The sequence below is a fragment of the Nannobrachium achirus genome (assembly GCF_963921795.1).
Source record: "Nannobrachium achirus genome assembly, chromosome: 2".
Classification (NCBI taxonomy): Eukaryota; Metazoa; Chordata; class Actinopteri; order Myctophiformes; family Myctophidae; genus Nannobrachium; species Nannobrachium achirus.
In genome coordinates, this window is record NC_137811.1 from 72,648,673 (window position 1) to 72,666,754 (window position 18,082).

At 43.6% G+C, this 18,082-nt stretch overlaps 1 protein-coding gene across 1 annotated transcript in view; it reads right to left on the minus strand.

Annotated features, from left to right (window-relative positions):
• Positions 1-1,957: 1,957 nt before the first annotated feature.
• Positions 1,958-18,082, minus strand: part of LOC308300414 (NACHT, LRR and PYD domains-containing protein 3-like) — a gene marked incomplete at both ends in the record, with an annotated part of 87,878 nt that continues 71,753 nt past the window's right edge. Inside the window, 2 exons of the mRNA XM_080744243.1 lie at positions 1,958-1,966; positions 3,210-3,308. Of these exons, the coding sequence (XP_080600369.1) occupies positions 1,958-1,966; positions 3,210-3,308 (108 nt within the window). The remainder of the gene's footprint in view (positions 1,967-3,209; positions 3,309-18,082) is intronic.

Consider the following 18,082-nt stretch of genomic DNA (forward strand, 5'->3'; position numbering starts at 1 on the left):
CTCGGAGCTGCATAGCGGAGGGAGAGGTTCCGAAAGGAGCGACAGGAAAAGGAGGCAATTGTGAAGTCCAGCAAATGAACACAATAGGTTTGGGTTTGGATTTTTTGTATTTATTCCGTTTTTTTCCACATTATCTAAGTGTGTATCTTTGAGAACCTTCTCATTGTAACCGATATCCTCAGTTTTTAAACAGCTGTGTTTTTGTGTTTCCTTACTCCCCTCAGCAGGGAAGAGACACATATTAACATGTCAAGGTCAAGAAGCTGAAAAAGACCAGTGCCCCCTTGTGCCTTAAAGCACTGTACTTCACATATTCCAGAAGTACAGTAGCTCCTACCTGACACCGTCACAGCGACCCTGCATCCTGCATCCTAGCATCCTGCATCCTGCATCCTAGCATCCTGTATCCTAGCATCCTAGCATCCTGTATCCTAGCATCCTGCATCTTGCATCCTTGCATCCTGTATCCTAGCATCCTTGCATCCTAGCATTCTGTATCCTAGCATCCTGCATCCTGCATCCTTGCATCCTGTATCCTAGCATCCTAGCATCCTGCATCCTAGCATCCTTGCATCCTAGCGTTGGATTAAGTTCATCTTGTTCACACACACACACGCACACGCCTGTCATCAAGGCCGCCAGGCGGGGGGGAGAGAGAGAGAGGGGGGGTTAACGTTTTAGCGGAGGGTTTAACGTCACCGGCTGTGATCTCTCTCTGCAGACAGACCACCCGTCTCACTGCTCTCGGTGGGGGTGGGGGGGTGGGGGGGCAGGCAGACCACCCGTCTCACTCTGCTCTCTGTGCACTGATAACAGATAAGAGGGGGGGGGGGGGGGGGGGCAGACAGACAGGCAGGTGCTGGGAATAGCCGACCCTTGACCTTGTATGTCTGCGATTCTCAGCGTGCAACACCATCGCACGACCGAGCATACATGAGGCTGAAGAGAGCTCTCTCTCTCTCTCTCTGTCTCTCTCTGTCTCTCTCTCTCTCTCTCTCTCCGATAACACCATAATCCCCCCCTCACATTAAACTGTGACCCAGATCAATTAAAACCCCGATAGCAATCTACCCCTCTACCAGCCTGTGTGCGCGTGTGCATGTGTCTGTGTGTGCGCGTGCACGTGCGTGTAAGCCTTAGGCTATTATACGTACGATGGTATCAAGCAACAAAAATAACTAATCTACAAGCCATTTTAGGTCATTTTGACATTTAAAAAGAAAAATGTTATTTGTTATCAGTGATCTGTGATGTTATACATCTCCTCGTGGGAGGGGTTGGGCAATCTGCACCAAACTTTCTACACAAAAACTTTGGACCAACGTCTAAAAAGCTTTTTTGTGAAATAATTATACCTCTATGAGCCAATGTATTATTGCAGCCGTAGGTCGCAGTTAACTATGAAAACCGGCACATCCTGTCCGTACGTCCTTCTGTAGCACCCTCAATTATGTTGACATTGTGACATCATGTGACTTCCCCTGCCATTACTGTACACTTTTCTTTTTGTAGAACCGCTGATCCAACCAACATGCCCATATCTACATATACATGGATCTCCATATATGGGTAACTGGTCCGTTATATTGACCACGCAAAGCGGTACACAGTATGTCTACAGTCATGTCATCAACATGGATCTGTCCCATTTAGCGCCACCATCAGGCCGAGTTTTTCAAACACATTTTTGGACTCACGCAAAGCGCTAAACTGGCCTATTTCTGTATACATGTGACCTGACGGTCACTTGTCTCCCTATAGGGAGTCTTACTGGTTTTATGAAAGTTATAGCGCTTTTCTAGCGTCTTTTGAACATGGCACAGCAAAATGAAATCTGGAGCCGAACAGATTATACCAACGCTGGACGGCATGAAACAGAACAGGCAAATAGCATGGAAGCTAAACGAGCAGGGCATACGATGCAACTCTAAACAGTGCAGAGAGAACATCTAAAACCTTAGAACTCCTGCACAGAAAGCAGAAGGATAACACGGAGGAATACGGAGCTAAAGCAGCGTGTGAATCATGATATCAGATACGACCGTCATGTTTCAGGGCTGTGCATTATCAGTGGTGCTTCTCATGCATTGCAACTGCAATTTGATGACGCAATGAAATACAAATATAAGGATAAACTGACGCTTCTTTTATGACAGATTTTGCTTCATTGACGCCATGGTCATTTTTCTCCGCAAAACTTCCGGAATCTTAACTCACGGGTAGAAAAGGAAGATCAGCACAGTGCTTATCCAGTGGAAATATAAATTGCAACACAGCTTATTAATTAATTAATGCATGTCCACTTCTTCATTTTGACAATGACTGAATGAATGAATGAATGAATGAGTGAATTGCATTTTCATAGCGCTTTTCCAAGTGTTCAAAGCGCTTTACAACGGTTCATTCATTTATACATTGGGAGGTGAAGCGGCGAACAGTCGCACATTCACACACCAACGGTGGCAAAGCTGACAGCGACCGACTCACTGGAGGCAATGTGGGGTTCAGTGTCTTGTACCGACCCACTCACTGGAGGCAATGTGGGGTTCAGTGTCTTGTACCGACCCACTCACTGGAGGCAGTGTGAGGTTCAGTGTCTTGTACTGACCCACTCACTGGAGGCAGTGTGAGGTTCAGTGTCTTGTACCGACCCACTCACTGGAGGCAATGTGGGGTTCAGTGTCTTGTACCGACCCACTCACTGGAGGCAATGTGGGGTTCAGTCAGTGTCTTGCCCAAGGACACTTCCACATGTAGACAGGAGGAGGAGCCGGGATTCGAACCTCTGACCCATGGATCATTGGACAACCGGCTCTACCTCCTGAGACGCAGCCGCCCACATCAATAAATGAATGAATGAATGAATGAATGAATGAATGACTTTATGAATGAATGAATGAATGAATGAATGAATGACTTTATGAATGAAGGAAGGAAGGAAGGAAGGAAGGAAGGAAGGAAGGAAGGAAGGAAGGAAGGAAGGAAGGAAGGACTTTATGAATTGAAGGAATGGATACATTAGTTTTATTGCTCCATTGTCTTCCATTCATCTCTGGCTGGTGTTCAACTAAATTAATGGGTTTTCTCTCTTGGTTGTTTTTCTGTAAAAAGTTGAGTATAAGTGGGCATCACTATGTGTGTGTGTGTGTGTGTGTGTGTGTGTGAGAGTGAGCGTGCGTGCGTGCGTGCCGCGGTGCGCGGCTTGGTGCCAGTCCCTCCAGCATGGTGTTGGCACAGAGGACGGGCGTGTGGTTGGCAGAGGGAGTGGTGGGTGTGGCCATGTGGGCCATGCCAGCAGAGCTCTGGCGCTGATGGGCGATGGGGCAGGGGGGAGGGGGGGGGGGTCTGGAGATGGATGGATCTGATTGGTTTAGCAGAAATTGCGGCAGAAATTCAGTTTATGGGACCGGAGTTATCTCTGTACTTGGATCGCTTTTTTTTCTGTCCACGCCAGGGGTCTTCAACGTTTTCAGGCCAAGGACCCCTTAGTTGAGAGAGAGATGAAGCAGGGACCCCCACAGCCCATAGATACCATATACTAGTTTAGTTTCATAGTTTAACAGCACAATCGTCAGTGTATTTTGGATTCATGTCAATTTGTGTTTTCAGATATTGAACCACTTGAACCGTCAATACTTAATAAACTTGACCTTTCACTCTGTACTTAGGTGGCCTAGATATGGCCTACATCTGGCCTAGATATGGCCTACATCTGGCCTAGATATGGCCTACATCTGGCCTAGATATGGCCTACTGTATGCCCAGGGTCCCATTGGCCGCAAGCTTTCGCAGGACACACTGTGATTGGCTAGCGGCAGGCACGTGCACACATAGGCATCAAAAGGGGGCTTGAGCCCCTGCCCTTTTATCCGTCTGTAAAAAGTGCAGGACAGGAATGCATTTTTTACTGTGGTGAAAGAAATGAAAAAGCCCTCTTTCCATGCCATACCTGAAGGCAGCATTCAAGAGAATTGCCTTGTCCAAACTCTGCTGAACTTGAACGCAGCATCTTATGTTGAAAGAATTGTGTAGAAATCCATGCCGTTACACCACATCTCCAGTATTGACTTGATTATGCTATAGTTCGGTGTGGTATCAAGCAAGGTAAATAGCCAACCTCCAAGCTCACAGCTGCGACGCGTTGTGAGCTTGGAGGTCTTCTATTTTCGATATTTTCGCCTCTAACATTCTCTGCACGTCCCTGGCTAGCGAGACGCTTGGTGAAAATAACTCGTAAATAGCACCGCTTCACTTCTTTTCACTTTTAGGCTACAGGCGGGGCTTTCTGTGTGTTTGTAGGCTACGGGCAGAGCTTTCTTCTGAAACATATTTCGGTCTCATCATCCGAAGACAATGGACATCTTTGCCCCGTGAGCCCCCCCCCCCCCCCCCCCCCCCACAGTGTTAGAATCCTCTCTATGACTCCATCCAGGCGGAAACAATGGGATGATATTTCTGATTCCTTATTGTTTGATTGCTTCTTTATTGTTGCCCAACTTTTTTATTTTTAGCCGTTGGATTGGCTTTGCTTTAGTCGTGACCTAGTTTACCAAGAAGAGGAGGGGGGGGGGGGCAAGCCATGAGGAATCAAGGACAGATTAACTCTGTTAGTTTCTCCCCTTGCAAATCTCCACATGTCAGAGAGAGAGAGAGAGAGAGAGAGAGAGAGGGAGAGGGAGAGGGAGAGAGAGAGTATAAGTTGTCATTTACACTGAACTGTGAGAGAGAAACGGTATAGAATACAGTAAAACAAATCTACAAGCTGTAGTTCTATTCCTGCCATTCTCTCTCTCTCTCTCTCTCTCTCTCTCTCTCTCTCTCTCTCTCTCTCTCTCTCTCCTCCATAACGGTCAGGTCAGATGACCACCCTACAGCCTGCGTCTGACCTCCAAGCTCAGAGCTTGGCTATTTTCGGTACTTGATACCACACCAAACTAAGCATAATCATGACTACTGGAGATGTGGCGTAACGGCATGGATTTCTACACAGAGAGTGCGATTCTTTCAACATAAGATGCTGCGTTCAAGTTCAGGAGAGTTTGGACAAGGCAATTCTCTTGAATGCTGCCTTCAGGTGTTGCATAGAAAGAGGGCATTTGCATTTATTTCACCATAGTAAAAACTGCATTCATGGTCTGGAGAGGACACTTTTTACAGAGGGATAAAAGGGCAGGGGCTCAAGTCCCCTTTGATGTCTATGTGTGCACGTGCCTGCTGGCTGAGGTTTCTTTCAATAGTTCTTTGTTGTCTCATAAATGTCTTGCTCAGGATGGGTGGGGCACAACGTGGGGACTACATGTACATGTTAGGTGTCTTGAGTAGGGTTGCCACCCGTTCCGTATAATACGGAATCGTTCCGTATTGGACAATTAAAAGATGCGTTCCGTATTGAACCAATACGGAACGCGGTTTGTTCCGTATTTAACCAAATGCCCCATAAAGGTCTGTCACACAAACCTCAACACAGAATTTAACAATAATGAATGAAATAAAACCCAGGAAAAGACAGCAAAAGGAGGGAGAGGCACGAAGGACCACCTGTGAGGCGGCTCGCAGTCGCTGCGGCTGTGGTGCGCTCTACGCTCTGCCTATAGTGGGGTTCCTTGTACATGTAATTTTTGGTTTTCATTTTAAATTTGTGTTAAAGTTTATTTTTTACTTCCAATTTGTAGATTATGATCTATAGAACAATTTTGGTTTGAGTGTCAAGACAGTAGATTGTAGACAGTAGACACTTTATAAAATAGGCTATGCTCAGGTTTAGGCTAGTGAAGCCTATTCAGCCTAAAGTAAAAATGTTCAATGTTCATAAAATAGGCTATGCTCAGGTTTAGGCTAGTGAAGCCTATTCAGCCTAAAGTAAAAATGTTCAATGTTCATTGCTAATAAAGCACTTTAAACTAGGCTATGCTCAGGTTCAGGCTAGTGAAGCCTATTCAGCCTAAAGTAAAAAATGTTTAATCTTCGTTGCTAATAAAGCACTTTAAACTTTAAGTATATGACTTAATGGTTTCTTGACTACCTTCTCTTTACTGACCACCAAGTGACCCAATACAAGAGCCAGGTTCAAATCATTCATACATTGCTTTATTTCATACAAAATTAACTTATTCATATTTTAGAAACAATTGGCCACTTCAAACTGCAAAACAATATAGGTTATACCATGTTGTGTGTTATAGTTATAACTATTCTATGCATTTCATGGGTTTGGGACTGCATTTTTTCGCCGGCCGGCGGCTGTGCCACGCGCACGGAACGCACGCACCGCGTGCCCGGAAGAGGTGTTCCTTATTTCAATTTCTGAAAGGTGGCAACCCTAGTCTTGAGACTTCTTGATTTGACACCAGAATACTAGTAAGACACCTCAGGGCGACATGCTACCTCACCCTTAACACATTCCCCGCCATTTGAAAATACCTTCGTACTCTCATATGCCTCTGTCTCCATAGACTTCCATGTAATTCATAGTGCACGGATCATGCACACCCATGCCTAGATCATGCACCACGTGTGTGTACATTGCTCACAGCTTTCAAACAAAAAAATCTGAATGGAAATCCGTTCAGGCATTCATGAACTAGCAGCCATTATGTTTTCCTAAAATGTAAACAAAGATGGCTGCCATGTTTGAAAGATGGGGTTGCTATGGGGGTTAAACATGCAATTTCGCGATTGCTATCATGCCTACTACATTTTTTTTCAAAAACGGGAAATTCTCGGGACTATCGGGCCTGGCAGGTAGAGGCATTAAAATATTCTTGGGACTATCGGGCCTAGCAGGGAATGAGTTTTAAGTGCGAGGTCGCTCCAATTCTTGGCCATCTGGCCAGTGATGTATATCGGACCAGTTACGCATATATGGAGACCCCTGGTACCCATATATGGAGATCCATGTACTGTATGGAGATATGCTGTGAGAGCCCAAATATGCTTGCTCAGTTATTCGTTATGTGAAAGCCCTATGATGTCTATGACATCTGACATCATACCCTTATATGCCCATACATGGAGATCCCTCTCTGTAGAACCAGCCGTTAGTGTGGTAATGTGGCCGATGTGGCCTCCATATATGGGCATTCCCATATGAAGTCCTATTAGATATGGGCTTAATATTGATGACATCAGGGAACTCCATATATGGGCATAAAAGGGATTATGTTAGTGTGACATCACAGTGAAGCGGCAAACCCATTCTGTTAATACCCTCCTAATACGTGAGCAGGCCATTTTCCATAACTTTTTTCATTTATTTTTAAAAAAGTTATCGAAAAAGAACACAGCCTGCTCACGTATTAGGAGGGTAATATGAGTCACCAGAAAAAATAATGGGTGTTTTTAATGAATCTATCATGGTTAAAATGAAGTTTGAAGTTACAATGGGCCTGGTAAACATTTACATCAAATATCTAAATATTGAATCAAGCAAATTAAAAACTGTTCAGGGTGTTCATAAAAGCCTGATTAGATGATAAAATTACCAACGTTTTTTTTTTAAGTGAAATATCCCTTTCAAAATGGGTACACATATTTCTATGTCAGCAATCTGGCCAGCCATCGTCAAAGAAAAGGTCTTTTTCACTTAACTTGAGCTTAGTTTTTGAGAGACTACTATGTCAGTGGTTCTCAAACCTTTTCATGTGAAGGACCCCCAAAATGATATGTATTTGGCCACGGACCGTCATCTCAAAATATTTAGTTCCAGGGACCACCCAGAAGCAAAATTTGAGTTACAAGCGTTCGCTTTGAAAATACATATATTCAAAGATTTGCCCACATTTTCATGACTTTTTCAAAAATAGCAGATCTACAAGCTCGCAGCGCGGCACTCGGTGCCGCGCTGTGAGCTTGTATATCTGCTATTTTTCACTGGTTAAAGCATTCAATAATTCTAGGCCTATGCATCACTTCCGCCACTTCAACTAGAACCAACCGGAAGTCATATCTTGCCCTGGGTGCATGTGTGTTGTTGTCCTGATGATGTCATCATCATCCTCATGCTGTTGTTGTCTCGTCCAGTCAGAAGGTAAACAACAACAACAACAACACCACATGGTCCATGCTCAACATCACTTTGTTTTCCCGCAGCTTTTTTAATTAAGAGCCTTTAATTCAGGCAGGGTTTCAACCTTTAATGAGACCTTAACGAGTCTCCCAGGCATTTACGGGGTTAATCCCACAAACGAGAGGGGCTTAACCACCAAGTCGGGGGGGATCAGTGCACTAAACGAGGATGAGAAGGGGGGGTGTGGGGGAGCATTCACTGCTGCCGTTTTTTCTGTTTTTGTTTTTTACTTTGTACATCATAGTGTTTTATATCAGGGGTCTTCAATGTTTTTAGGCCAAGGACCCCTTAGTTGAGAGAGAGGTGAAGCAGGGACCCCCACAACCTGTTCATATAGATTACATATAGTTTCATCGTTTGACAGCAACGATCATCCGTGTATTTTGGATTTCATGTTAATTTGTGTTTTCGCATATTTAACCACTTGAATCGTCAATACTTAATAAACTTGATCTTTCACTCTGTACTTAGTCTGCTCTTTTTTTCCCCTCACCAAAGCTCTTTGCCGAAAATGGGGTTGTGAGATTGTGAGTTGTAGATCTGCTATTTTTGGTTAATGTTCTCTGAATATGTTCAAATGGTTAATATAAAAAAGGGGGAAAAAAAGTTTCTATCACACAAAGATTTGGAGGAACACCTGTAGTAACTCTGAGGACCCCCTAGGGGTCCCGGACCTGTACCCTGTTTACATTTACGACTAATGTCATAGGGACGGCTGTGGCTTAGGAGCGGGTCGGCCAATGATCCATGGGTCGGCGGTTCGAATCCCGGCTCCTCGTCCTGTCCACATGTCAAAGTGTCCTTGGGCAAGACACAGAACCCGGTCGGTGTCAGCTTGTCACCACTGGTGTGTGAGTAGGGATGGAGCTTGTTATTTTTTATTGATAATGAGCACCTTATCGGTCCGATCAGCTGATTGAGCCAGGCTTTTATCGAGCATTTTCTATTTTGTGGAAAGACTTCAGGTGACAAATCCTGAACCGAACTGGTATCTTTTTTATTGGCCAGTCTTGACCATCTATGAAGCTGACAATAATTGACAAAAGTACAACAAATATGATCTTTAAATATCATTAAAACAACCTTTCATTAATCTGCAAGTAGTGTTAAATGGCTTTATAGTACTTTAATCAATTATAATAATGATTCATGATTTATAATGATAATTCCTTGATCGCCTCTTGTGTTGATTGTTTAAACATGACGTCATGGGCCGCTATGCTCGATAACAGGCTTGGTAAGCCCACAGCTTATTGATACCGGATAATCAATAAATCTGTTATCTTTCTGTCACCATATAAACCGGTTTTCTGTAACTCCAAAACCCCAGTGAATTCAATGGACTTTTTCTGTCCCTTTTCTGATTGGACAATATGTGTCCCAGCGCGGCTGACGGCTAGTCATTGCATTTTCTCTCATTTTCATTTCATTTGAAAGATGGGGATCATAGCTACAAAATGATATATTGGTTGTGGAGATTGACCCAACAGTTTTGAAGATATGGCTTATAGAATGATGCCATGCTGAAATACTACTTTTGAGATATTCAAGTTCTAAATAAATGTCTAACCTGCAAATGACCTGACGATCTCTCACATTAATTTAAAAAAAAAAAGTCTTATTTACATGCAGAGTTAAGCTCTGGCGTTTAAGTGAAATGTAGCCTAGATATTTTGAGATGCATTTGTGGCTTTTTTCATTTTAGAAAAAAAAAAAAAAAAAAAAAGTCATATTAGCAGTAGTGAAAAACCCTGCCTTCCGAAATGACTGCCCCTCAGTCACGCTGAGTCACATGTATTCCAATCAAACCTGTGTTAGCAAACCTCAACCCGTGTTGTGTGATCCAATTCACGCTAAAATACAGCAGGGGGGAAAATACAGGAAACCTAGAAGACATAATGTGTTGCTGCCTCAGTGGCAGGATGAACTGCCACATTAACTCTCATCCAAACCGTGTTCCTAAACATATTATCCCAGCCTTAAGGCCGCCCTGATCCTCGTTCCTAACCCCACACGCTCTAAACCCTGTTAGCAGCCCCGTTGAACGCTGCACACAACCATCCATATTCACACTCATTCCTGCTCCTGCAAACATTAGCCTTGCAGCAGAGAGACGCGTGCCGTGCCCCCTCATGTTAGAAACATGGACCCCCATGCAGTGGTGTAAGGTAACTTAAGGGGAACACACACTGGACGCGGAGGCGGCGCGGAAGCGGTACGTAAAAAAATACAGCCCCGTTATTTTCAATGAACTAACCCACACCGGCGGCGTCAGACGCGCGCATCTGCGGGTCTGCCGCCTCGTCTGCCGCGCCGATACGCCGCCGTTCTATTTTTCCAGCGTTGCCGCGCGGTGAACATGTTCTCCCATGGTTCTCCCCACCAGGGAAATGGATGTGCTGTGTGGCAGCGCGCCGCATCCAGTTGGGGTTACCGCGCGGCACTTAACGTGCGTCGATACCGCGACGCGACGCTGCGCAGCCGTCCGCGTTCAGTGTGTGCTCCCCTTAAGTATACTTAAGTAATGTACTTTAACACATCGGCTGCCCACGTGGTGTCTACAAGTCAATTTCTTTGATGTCGCTGGAGGCCCACGACGCGTTTGACGCGTTGTACAGTAAACTATACTGTAATGTAGCTACTGCACTTGGCTACCGCGGTGATGAAACAAACTCCATTTCCCAACATGCAGCGCGCAATTACGTCACCCGGACGTGCTGTGTGTCTCGTTGACTTCCTGTTTAGCGGCTGCACAAAAATGCTGTTTTCTCCGGATTCTCTTCCTTTTTTCATTTTTTTCTCAAAACGGCAGCCTCTTCTACATGCCGTAACACAAACACTGTGTCTTAGAAATGATAAAAACGGTCCTGACTGAAATAAAAGATTTTTCTCGAAATAAACAGGACATACTCGGATTACATTTACTCGGATTACTTTTCTCGCCAGTACTCTCGCCGATAGGTAAAATGACGCGTTGCCATGGGCACCAGCAAATTAAGACGTCAAAACCACGTGGGCGTCCGATGTGTTAAGTAGAAATTTTAGTTATTTGTACTTGATTATTTCCAATTTCCAGCACTTTTACTACTTCTCCACTACATCTCGGATCCATATATTGTACTTTTACGCCACTACATTTATTTGAAAACCTGAGTTACTAGTTACTTTGAAGATGTAAATTATAATATTATAAAACACACGTAAGCCACTTTAGCCCTGTTTAATACCTTGGCTATTTGAAAATAGCCGACCTACAAGCTCACAACGTATCGCGATGCGACGCGTTGTGAGCTTGTAGATCTGCTATTTTCAAACATTTTCTACTTTTACTTTTTGTACTTTTGACTAAATTTTTATACCAATACTTTTATACTTTTACTCAAGTAAATGTATTGATTGATTGATTGAGTGAAGACTTTATTAGAAGTTTGCATAGGAAAAGGTACAGTTTCATGACAGTACAAATCACTGGTACACGTTCAACTAAAAGGAGATCCTAGTAAGCGTTTCTGCTTATTTACACAGGACACCATTAAAGTATCTCATTTAACATTGATTGACAGACAGAACACAGCACTATGCAGTAGATATTGTCAGAAAAAAAAGAAAAACTAAATAACAGTGCAAAAAATATATAGACTTTTAACTTGTAAGACACCAAAATACCTATGAGAGTGGAATCCGCGTTCCGCCAATGCATTTCAATGAGAAGGGAGCGTTTTTTTTTTTGCAGAAATCCTCTGCTGGCATGAAACCGCTTCACTCTCATTGAAATGCATTGGCGGAACGCGGATTCCACTCTCATAGGTATCTTGGTGTGAGGGCACCCTAACGGGATATTTATATATTGCAGTATTCATACTTTTACTTAAAGGAGCTATAGTCAACTTTTTCTTGAAAAACGGATGCTAAATTAAAAATAATGTTCGAAAATATTTTATAAAAAAAAAATGCTTCAAATATGTGTTTCTGTTCAAAAATGTCCGCAAAAAGCGTAACATTAATGATAAAATAATCATTTTGGCCATTGTCAGGCTGACACTTTGTTTACATCCTATCAATCCATATAAAAGAATAGACTAGGATGTAAACAAAGTGTCAGCCTGACAATTGCCAAAAATGATTATTTTATCATTATTTTATGCTTTTTGTGGACATCTTTGAACAGAAACACATATATGAAGCATATTTGTTTATAAAATATTTTCGGAACATTATTTTTATTTTAGCATCCGTTTTTCAAGAAAAAGTTGACTATGGCTCCTTTAAGTAAGGAGTGTGAGTACTTTTCCCTCCACTGCCCTCATGTTAGAAACATGAACACTGATATAAGGAAGGCTTTACGCTAAAAGCCTGCAGAACAAACAAACGATAGAAAGCCGTATCGTGTGTCCTTATAACGACCGTCCCTCATCCTTCCTTCCTTCTCGCGGGGGAATAAAGAAAACATGGCCGTCGTGAGTCCGGTTTGCGTCGTCAACTCCAGTGTCACCGCGATCCTGATCCGCTGGAAGCTTCCACAGATGAGGTTTCACCGCTTCTCTTCTTCCCGTTAATGTTGCTGCTCACTGCAGAGTCTGCTTCCACGTTATATGTGTGTGCGTGTGTGTGTGTGTGTGTGTGTGTGTGTGTGTGTGTGTGTGTGTGTGTGTGTGTGTGTGTGTGTGTGTGTGTGTGTGTGTGTGTGTGTGTGTGTGTGTGTGTGACGTTTTGATGCGTTTATGAAGGCCACATGTCATCGCTGTCCTGAAGCAACGGTGGAAAAGTACTTTCTTTAAGTAAAAGTATCAATACTGCAATTTAGAAATAATGACTAAAAGTAATAGTTCGGAATTCAAAATGTACTTGAGTAAACGTACAAAGTTATTAAATGTACTATAAGTACCAAAAGCACTAAGTACTCGTTATGCAGAATGTCCCATTTCAAACATTTTCAAATGTATAAAAAAAAAGAACTCGCATGCATCCCATCGCGACACATTGCGAGGTTGTAGATCAGCTATTTTCAAATGGCCGCAATGTATATAAGGCTGAAGTGGTTAAAGGAGTAGTTCACCACCAAAAATAAATGTACCGCCATTGATTCAAAAATAAATTTACCCCCATTCCAAATGTGTCTGGGTTTTTTGGGTCTCCATCCGGAATCAATGGCTTACCGAGAGACTCCTCAGATTAGTGTCTTAGTTAGGAATGCAACAAAAACTTAATTATTACATTGAACTCAAGTAGCTGTGGCTTGTAGCTGAGCTTAATCTTGTGTTAACAATTTTGAAAGTGTGTTTGTGGGGTTTTGATAAATATTGAACCAAATATTAATAAACATTTGAGATACTGAATGTTTGTCAACGAGAGCTTGTAAACCCAAACCCTGAACAAATACAACTATAACACCTTAAATTAAACCTTTGTCTGTTTTCATATTTCTGTCTGTTAATGTGTTTGTTTCAATTCATGTGTTCTCTGTCCTTCTACTGTTTTCTTCTACAATACAGTGATCCACCGCCTTGTTGTGTTGCTTGTGACAGATGTTGTGGCATGAATATATTGATGCTGTGTGCGCACGCACGCACGCATGCACGCACACGCACACACACACACACACACACACACACACACACACGCACACACACACACACACACACACACACACACACACACACACACACACACACACACACAGAAGCAGATGTTCGATCCTGGCCCACCCCAACCCTAACCCTAGAGGTATAAACGGGGGTGTGCTGTGGATTTTATAACTAGTGGAGCGCACATGAGAGCCATCGCCGGTTGAAATAACCTCTTTAAATATGTCGCCATATTTGTACTGCATATGGAATGTCATTTTACACAGAATAAGCCCATTCCCAATATACAACGCAACCTTTCATGGTCGGATGTGACTTATGGGGCTAGAAGTGTTACTGTAAATAGCAATAAAGAAACTGCTGGCTTATTGTGTCTAAAAAGACATATTTAGCCACTTGTACGCATGCCCCCATGCGTACGCATGCCCCACATTTTAGCACGGTAAACGTGATAAAACAATAGAGCGAAGCAAATGAAAACATTTTAACACTCCCTTTTTTTCCCTCTAATTACAATCTATAATATGAACACTTGTTTTAAAAAAACAAAGTTGTCCTTTAACTCAGAGAGTGTACAAATGGAACCAAATGGACCCGTTAGGGTCAGTACACCAGGGGTTTTCAAAGTGGGTGACGGGGCACCCTGGGGTGCCGTGACGGCAGTCCAGGGGTGCCACGAGATAATTTGATAACATTTGGAATTGATATGGACACTTGAAAAAATATTTAGTATCATTTAACTTGAAGTACAAAGTTATTTTCAGTCAGTTCTAACCAAAATGGCTATTATCTCAACGTTTTCCTCGCAACATAATCACTAAAATATCGTCATTGTCGGGGAGAAACCTTGTATCTCCAAGTTTCAAATGTGTACGTCTTTTCATAAAGCATTGCCCTGCTTCATCATACAAAAGTGTCGCACAAAAAGATCTGCTGTTTTCACTAGTTTAGTACATTTTATAGATGATAAATAGAAAACGAACGGTTTTGGACATACAAGTTTTCCACCCGACAACGACGATATGCTATACATATAAGGTGCTGGGAGTGAAAATTATAATGTAGGGGTGCCTCGGATTAAAACAATATTTATGGGGTGCCCTGAGACAGAAACGTTTGGGAACCCCTGCAGTACACTGTCAGAGTTACAGACGTGTATGGGTCAATTTCGATCACCATAAAGGAACATTGAGAAGCACTGCACCAGAGCATCTTTTGCGCGGACACGCACACCATTCTTCCCGCATAACGCACACACGCACTTAAGCCCTTTGCACACAGGACAGTTGCGTTTCTTCCGTTTGCTGTATGAATAAAACGCATTGGATTTGGTGTGCAAGGCTGTGCGGAATCGGCGCTGCGGATCCCAAAATGAGTCTTAAAAGGAGTGATGAGTTTTTCACCGCATGCGACAAGACGCACAAATCGAACTGGGTTCGATCGAGAAAAAAACGCACGGCGGCAGCCACTCGTCGCACGGCTAATTCGGAGCCGGTGTGCATGAGGTCATAGAGAATCATTGTTTTCTTTTCAAAAAATGATATTGTCCGTTTTATCCGTGCCGTTAAACGCGCCTGTGTGCAAAGGGCTTTAGGCATCTTTCACTCAGACTCAGGGGCATAGTTCTGCCGATTTAAAATGACTCCAATACGGAACTAAAACTTCCTATGATTGGCCGCTAGTTGCACTGTTTCCCCCCCCGGCCGATCGCAAAAAGAATTGCCCTCCATTGGATCCCATTCATTTTCCCCTTTCGTTTTCTAACCTTAATTAACTCTCCTACTGCCAGATTATTTATTTATTTATTGGGTCTGGTGCCATCAAAAAGCGGCTTACCTTTGCGACGTTATAGTAGATAGACAGACATTTATTTATTTATTATTTTTTATTTTTTTTGATTGTGCAATAGTGCACTTTGGTCTGCCATGCAGCAGATGGCGGCGTCATGCGAGAATGAATGTGAATTTGCCTGTTATGTGTTGCCGTACATTCAGACCAGTCACTGGCCACAGAGCCTTACAGCCAGAGGAAATCAACAAGGAAGTGAATTGGTCTCCGTTGATGTTAACGCATAATGGATTTTTTACACCATCACCGCGGAAAATGTGTTTACAGTACACGGCGGCGCGACCCCTCATCAGCTTCAACAAGGTAAACGAACGAACGAACGAACGCGAACGAGCGCCGTATTGGCGCGGAGGTCTCTTGAGAATTGGGGCGAACAGGAACGTCCAAAGCAGTATAAGAGTTAACATTTTCATGAATACTGTATGGTTCCTATCGCTAGTTAAAAATTGCCTTTCAATCACCATCATATTCGTTTTGTCGAAATGTGGTCCAATGTATTTTAATGATAAAGTTGCGGGGGGGCGTGACCAACTAAACTGATACCAGCCCGCTGTGTTCTTCTTCGTGTGCTGTATTTCGGGAGGCTCCGACCACATTCTCCCATGTATCCCTGTGGTTGCACGTGAAAATGGCCTTGCTTCGTCCATATTTTTCTACAGTCTATGCTCAGACTACGTGAAATCTGTGTGATCGTGGTGATCAATCCGTCCAATACGATACGGCAAAGTTGTCGCTGATGTGCCGTGTCTGACGGACTGACAAGGGCGGATCTAATTTGAATAAAGTTTATCTCAACCAACTCTATTTAAATCTGATGTGACCGTGGGATCCGTGCAGCCAATGAAAGCAGCGCTGCTGTGCGTGTAGGTGTGGCTGTGGGAAATGACAGGGACGTGATCCAAACACAGTGACTGTCAGTCAACAACAGCACTGACCAAGACACACCTACGTGCCAGAGCCGTGGTGAACAGAATGTGTTCTATATGCCTTGACTCCAGGGGCGCCACAAGCCCTTTTGGTGCCTGACTCGCAACTGGCTGTTGGGTGCCCCCCCCCCCCCCTCGCGCAAAATGTCCGTGAAATTCGCGGGGTTAACTGCTCGGCCAAGTTGATATTCCATAGTTGTTGAGCTGGACAGGGATAAGTTAATTCACATGAGGTGGACAAATGTTTGATACTTACTTGCAATGTTGGCTATCAGATCAGATCAGATCAGACTATGACCGTTGGATCTCCACTGGGTGATCGTCTGTCTGTGAGTGCAGACTCAGAGTGGTTGTGGACTGTGCTGCGGCCCCGCCCCCAGATCAAATGGATCGGCTTGGCTCTTTTTTCTTTTCTCTCTAATTTTTTGGTGCCTTTTGGCAACGTGATGCCTGATGCTCACCGCGTCATGTGCGTCATAGTAGCGGCGGCGCTGCTTGACTCTGTGTCCACAGAGGCTGACTGAAAGCACCTTTATAATGGAGATCCATCTAAAAAAAAAAAATACAATATTGTGTAAAAACTCATTGCAGATGCCACAGCAGGGCCAACTCACTGACGGAGGAAACCTCCCACTGGACTTCAACAACTCTGACTTCAGAAGGTTCTCGATCATAAATCCTTGTTTTGAGTGATCTCGTGTAATATTGTAATATTTTGAAATATGGACTTTTGATATTCATGCCATAACAATGGTAACAAAAAAGGTTTGGAATAATTCACTGAATGTGCAAGGTATCTAGAATATATGAACTTTTCACAAAAATATATGAAAGTTTCAAGAAAATGTACCTTTACACAATATTCTTATTTTTATTAGATGGATCTGTATAGATCCAGAGCTGTTTTAAAGCCTGCGTATAAAGGGCTCGCGTTACTTTGAAAAGCCTGGTGTTATTCGGCCGTCATGAATCCAGCGGCCATGCACGCACGCACGAAAGCACGCACGCACGAAAGCACGCACGAAAGCACGCACGCACGCACGCACAGTACTATACGGTCATAAGTCACCTGATGAGTCCGGTGGGAGGAGTCCAATCAGAGTGGTGATGAGTCCCTACCGCAGCGCCGCGTCCTGATTGGCCACGCCTCATTAACCCCGCCTCCTCCCCGTCATTACCCCGCCCCCCCATCCTGCCGAGGCAGCTGGACGGAGACTGCAGCGCACCACTGCTGCGCACGCACCCACGCACGCACACTCACTCACTCACGCACGCACGCACGCACGCACGCACGCACGCACGCACACACACACACACACACACACAGATACACACTCACACAATACAGTAAGGTATACTGTACTTGTCTGGACATCAATATTTTAGGACGCAGCTTTTATGAGTGCTTTATGAGTGCAGACACAGATGTATACAGTATAAACCAGGGTTAACTCTGTAACCTTAAACCTAATGTTATTTATATATTAGACACCCTAAGGGCGAGAAGCGCTGAAACAACAGAGACTGACACAATATGTCCTAGGGTATTCACAAATAGTGATTTTTAGTATTCGAATTATTCGACCTCAAAGTATTAGAATAGTCAAATATTCAACAGGACTGGCCAAACTGTCAAATATTATGTATGCAAGAGGCGA